Below are 6,098 nucleotides of genomic sequence, written 5' to 3' on the forward strand. Positions count from 1 at the left end.
CCTGTCCAGAGGCCAGTGATGCCTCCCGCGCTGAGGGCCACACAGGAGATATGGCGGCAGTGGTGGTCCCGGTCCTCTTCCTGCTGCTGCTGGGAGTGTGCGGCGGCTTAGTGGCGCTCTACCTCCGACACCGCCGACTGCAGAACAATTTTACCGCCTTCGCAAACTCCCATTACAACTCCCGCCTGGGCTCTGCCATCTTCTCCTCCGGGGACGAACTGGGTGAGACAATTAATATATTATTTTTGTAGCTGTGTACGCCTTTGGAGCAATCCAGGTCCTGGAGAGTAGACACTCACCCGACACTGCATAGATCATTAGAGTTCAGTAACTGAGTGTGGTACTTTGACTTGAATGGACGCTTCAAAGAGTGCAATTTACAAGATTGATGAGTGTGAGCCTGCTGGGCGGATAATGTCTTCACTGCATTGGCCACTCCCAGTGGTTGGTCAGGGTGCCTATAAAGTGGAATGTAACTAAGTACATTTCTACATCCAGTAGACACAAGAAACATTAGCATTCATTTGGAGTCGCGTTTATGTCAGCCCAATGAATCCAAGTATAAATTCACTGTCTTTTTAGTTTTGTTTTAGTCTCCAACAACTCTGCTAGATGTTAGCTGTTGGCTGCTTCACTATGTTCACAAGCTAGTTGCTAAAATGTTTGGCTAACTGGGGGTTCGTCACTGCGAATGACCCATTTACGATGTACATAGTCACTGTGATCCCTTATTATTCTAAAAAAAATATTGATTAATGCTGCTTTAACTCTTACAGCAAAGATATTTTCTTAAACATTTTTCTCTCTTCTTTTTCTTCCCCCCTCTTCCTCCCAAGGTGATGATGACGAAGATGCTCCCATGATCAGCGGCTTCTCAGACGACGTTCCCATGGTCATCGCGTAGCAAGACGTCCCCCGATTACCTATTTCTCTCTTCCCTTCTCCCCTTCTCTTCTTCCACCCCCACTCCCCTTTTACTCCCCCATCACTCCCCATCAGTGGCACAAAGAGGAGTAATGAGGCGTAAACTTTGCCATCCCAAATCCGTCGATGGGGAAACCACCCCTATTAGCAGGAAACATGAAGAAAAATGGAAAAGTGTAAAGAGAGAAAGAGATATTTTTCAAATATACAATGCACTTTTTTTGGATGCGCAATAACTTATTTTTTATAATATTAAATATATATATATGGGGTCAAAAAAAGGACTGAGGAAGAGGTGGACACTGAAGCAAACTGTGAAGGATTTGAGTTTGTCGAGCACGCCAGGGAAAGAGAGACCCTATTTGTAATGCAAACTCACTATCCATAGGAGCGGTTCATTGCTTAAAGCCAAAATAAGCATCCAGAGACTGGAATATAGAATGCAAAAAACACACTCGTAGGAAAAAAATAAGATATATAGACAAATGCTGTATACAATATGTATAGAAAATATCGGAGCAGTAATGGTTACATATTTTGGTAAAAGTACAGTGTGTACTATAGCAGTATATGTAACATTGGTGCCCTGTGTGAGGCAGTCGGAAGAGCAAACTGTTGATCATGTTTCATCATTTACAGAATCGGAATTGTATTTGAATGATCTCCAGTTTGGAAACTGTTGATTTTTGTAAACTCATTAACAAAGTCTTTGACAGCTCAGTGATTGGATTGACCAATGGCACCATGTAGAGACCTCATAGATACACCTTTATTTTCCACCACCAGCACACTGTTGTATGTCTGTATGTAGAGGCAACACATGTACCATGTTACGAGAATATTCCTTGGGGGGGGGGGAGAATCCCTCGCAGCATTGTCGAGATCATCAGACTTATTTGTAAATATTGGCTTTTAATATGTCCTCTCCTTGTAATGCTGCACCATATCATTCTGTAAAAATGTGTTTGTTTTTTTATCATTCAGGACCACAAATTATCATCCCCAGCATTTTGCCAATAGCTGTAGTCGTAGAGGAAGTGGGTTCTCAGGGAACTGTGTCGGAGCGGACACCAGCGCAGCACCACCATCACCACCATGGCTTAGGTAGCACTGTCCATCTACTGTTGAATAGGTACAGAAACCTCGGAAGAGGTACTGGATCAGCTGTGGTTGGAATGACTGGCAGACACAGATTATTGTCAGTGGTTGTGATGAAGAGTCAGGTTCAGGCTCACCATCTGGTTTAGAAAAAGATTTAAAGGGTTGATTCAAACAAAATTTGAAAAATGTTTGAACTTATCCATAGTAGTATCTAGTAATGCAGATGGTTTTGGTTATATTATCCTAATTTTTTTAGATAGGTCTCTGCAGCAAAATGTCTTTCCAGAAACAGTTTGCTTGCTACTCGAGATCGATTTTCATTGAAATACTTTCTGATGAGAAACTAGAACCTGCAATTTGTCAGTGGTGTAAATTTGCGTGTTAAAGCTCACCAAAAATGCTACGCAGCAGCTCATTGCGGATTTCAGGGGCGGCAAATAACAATTATTTTCATTATCGAATCAGCTGTTGATTTTTTTTTTTTTCAATTAACAGTGTTTGAATTTTCCAAAGTGCAATGTCGCGTCTCAAGTTGCTTGTTTTGTCCAACAAACGGTCCAAAACTCAGAGATAGTCTGTTAACAATCATACAAAGCAAAGAAAAGCAGTAAGTACTGTGAATGTTTGGCATTTTTGCTAAATACATGACTTTAATTATTAATCAAAATAAAATCCCTTCATGAGCGAATCCACTGATCGCGGTGATTCCATTAAAAAAAAGAATTAATTTTGGCCCCGAAAAAGAGCTGTTATAAATGTTGATGTGACTGGGCCCTAACAGGGACACTGTTTCTGGAAAAATATATTTCTGTTGAATTTTTAAAGTGTCGTCGTTTCATTATGTTAGCACCACAAATTCCATTTTTACTCGCCTGCATTTTATTTACGTTGAGGCTGAGAGCCAGATCTCAAAACCTGGTCAGGTGAAACCAAAATTTAGCGCATGGCTAGACACTACTAGTGATATGTGGCAAAACATATTTTTTTTGTAATTTGGATGGTCTCTTTAAGTACCAGTAAGTAGTACAGTTTTATATACAGACTTAAACTGTTGCACGTAAATGTATCAACCCAAAAAACATTTTTTTGGGAATCATCGTCTTTGTTCTGCTCCTGCCCCCCTCACCTCACCTGACTCTGTACTGTAGTCCATTAACTGATATTTGTGTTTTGCCTCTCGGCTTGAGCCATTTGACCTGATGGTGTTCTGCTTTCTATTGACCTTGTTCTTGTTTTATTTGTAAAGATGTCTTCATGAATGTATTTTATATCTGTACTTTTTAAGGTACTGTCCCAGCTCATTATGCTACTATCACCACCTGTGAAGTTAATGCACACAAATCTGGTTTCACCCTTGCTACAGTAACCCATACCACTGTGGACAACATACTTTTTTTGTTGTTACTCTGCATAGACTGGCTTCCGCAGACACATTTTTGTTGTTACAACCCCAAGCCCAATTCACAAACCCAGAGCAACAAACCATTTTTTTTGTCAGAAATATTGCCTGCATCACATTTCGTTCAACATCTCATTTCTCCCCGGATCATTGAACAGTGTCTGTATTGACATTTAAGGTTTCCTCAAGACTAACGCTTGATTTCACGCAGCTCTTTACCTTGTTCATGACGTACTTTGTTCTGTTTTCTTGGCCTTAAAAACAGATTTTCTGGCATTAATGCTGTTTTTGCTCTGTGGAGTTTCTGTTATCTGATTTTTTGTTTTGCCACATAATGCCTTATTAGAACACATTGGGTTTCTATGTCATGTACTGTTTGTATGATAGAACACAAGTGCACACGCATGCATACACAGTCGCACACACACACACTCAACCCCGTACACAAGGCTAAGGAGGCTGAAGAGGAGGAGGTTACCTGTTAGGGCATTTGGTTAATTTTGTCAGATCACTGCTCCTTTCTGTGTCAGCTGCTGTAAGCCAGCCACTTAGTCTCTTTTTAGTCAGGTTTTACACATGTACAAAGTATAATTATTGGTTATAATGTGACCGTTTGCTCCCCACTTGTCTTAATGTTGACTCTTGTCAAATAGTTTGCTTCAAAAATGTTGTTTGGCACAGTTTGATCATGTTGGACTTGGCCATGTTTGAAGATATTAATGTCTTGCTTGCTTATCTCGGAGGTTGCAAGAACAATGAGATGTTTGGAGAAACAGTGTGAGGTGTTTTAAAAACCACTTATACTGAAATAAACTTGCTGAAAATCACACTCTGTCCCTTTCAACAACATTCTTTCTTGACTCCCCCTGCTGTATACTCTCTTACACTTAGTTTCATCTTATCTGGACAGAATATTTATAATATTTGTAAAAACAAATATATATATATATATCTGCATATGGAGAGTGAAGGCCCACAGCTTCCATCTTTATGATTATCATCATGTCTTAGCAAATACTGAGAAGCCAGATAATATCTAGTAAACAGCTCCCTCAAGTGGATAAAAGTTGCCATTTAAACCTAAATACAGCATAAGAAAAAGGATGGAAAGAGTTTCATTTGAATGTAGGCATTGTGTTTTACACCACTGGACTGCACAACACAACACGTCTATTACACTGTGAAAATGCCTTAGAAACTTAAATGAACCAAATTTAAATTTAAAGTAAAACTAGTTTAAAGTGTGCCAACAAATCAAGCCAGTCTCTTGTTTCAACAAAAGTGTTTTTTAGTTGGGGAATGCAGGAAAAACAATTTTCACACTGTGCTTTCTTTATCCTTTGTACTGTAAAATCTCACAATAACTTAGATTAAATACACTTTTCTTTTGATATTAACTCAGTCTAGTTAGAACAGTTTGTGAAATTCAAATATTTTTTTCACTTTCAGGACTTATCATAAGGTTTCAGTTGACAAAATGTCCAAATGGATTGTTTACTAACTCATCAAATTAAGTTATTTATAAACATCAACTTATTAGTTTGTACTTCCCAGCATGCATTGCATTAAAGTGATTGAGTTACATTCTCTCAGATTTCTTTTGAAGTGGTGTTGCACGGAACCAAAGCAATGTACTGCTGTGGACGAAGATAGCAGCAAAACGTATTAAAGCCCAGCAACTCCCGTGTTCTGCGAGGTAAAAATCACTGTTTTTGTCAAAGGAGTCTGGTGGCTTTGAAAATATATAGATATAGATATAAAGATATAGATCTTTTTAGGTGTCTAAAATACATTTTGCTGCTGTACCTGCAGCGCTTTTCCAGTGTGCCGACCGCCATCTACTGTAGGTCATACACTGACTATGGATAAGTATGTCATACCTCCCCACTTCAAAGAATCTTAACTGTCCAGAAATCCTTCTTGTCTGTGTCTTATGTGTCTCAGAGGAACATGGTCTTCTCTCTGAAAATTCTCTGCACCCTTACTGTGTAAAACACTTGAGTTGTGGGGATCAAATGGAGGGAAAGGGGATTTTGTGAGTTTGTATATATGACTGAGTTACTTTAACTTAGAGTAAATTAACAGAAGTAAAAAGTCGAAGTTGGATAAGCTCAAAGCCAGAAATTAAAACTAAAACAATGAGCTGAAAGACACTAAACAGCCCTGCAGAGCTGAAGGGAACTGCAGTCAGGTGATAAATCTCCCCGGTCACATAACACACAGTGGTTTGTTCCATAGTTCATATCAAGTTATCGATTAGTGCAGTCAGTTTTTATGACTGGAAACATGACTAACAGGGGCCTGAGAGGATTATTGAACAACACAAGTGACTCAATGATGACTTGGTTAGTTTCGGGCTCTCAACACTAAGTTTCCAGTCCACACTCTTGTTTTAGAACAAAGAGTTGTCTGTATTCATGCTCATCATTGAAAACACAGTATTACTGTACATGTCTTTCACATCTGACAAGCCTATCACTTGGGATTGGTTAACCTCTTAGTCAGAGTTCAGGTGGGTTGAGTGTGCACTGTTGAACACAGACCGGTTTCTCGTTATATTATATAAGCCTTTCTCATTTTAAATGAGGACATCTACAGTATGAAGAGGATGACTTTAGGGAACATCTGAGCTGATCCTCAGGGCTGAACAGAGGGTAACCCTGGGTTGTCAAAG

The 6,098-nt window shown here is 39.4% G+C and overlaps 1 protein-coding gene across 2 annotated transcripts in view; it reads left to right on the plus strand.

The window, feature by feature from the left end:
* The window catches only part of sorl1 (sortilin-related receptor, L(DLR class) A repeats containing), a 96,025-nt gene extending 91,772 nt beyond the window's left edge, over positions 1-4,253 (plus strand). For both annotated transcript variants that reach the window (XM_074640088.1, XM_074640087.1), the window contains exons 47-48: positions 10-222; positions 837-4,253. In XM_074640088.1, coding sequence (XP_074496189.1) covers positions 10-222; positions 837-904 — 281 coding nt within the window. In that variant the 3' untranslated portion in view covers positions 905-4,253. The remainder of the gene's footprint in view (positions 1-9; positions 223-836) is intronic.
* Positions 4,254-6,098: the final 1,845 nt, after the last annotated feature.

This window comes from Sebastes fasciatus, chromosome 7 (genome assembly GCF_043250625.1).
Source record: "Sebastes fasciatus isolate fSebFas1 chromosome 7, fSebFas1.pri, whole genome shotgun sequence".
Lineage (NCBI taxonomy): Eukaryota > Metazoa > Chordata > Actinopteri > Perciformes > Sebastidae > Sebastes > Sebastes fasciatus.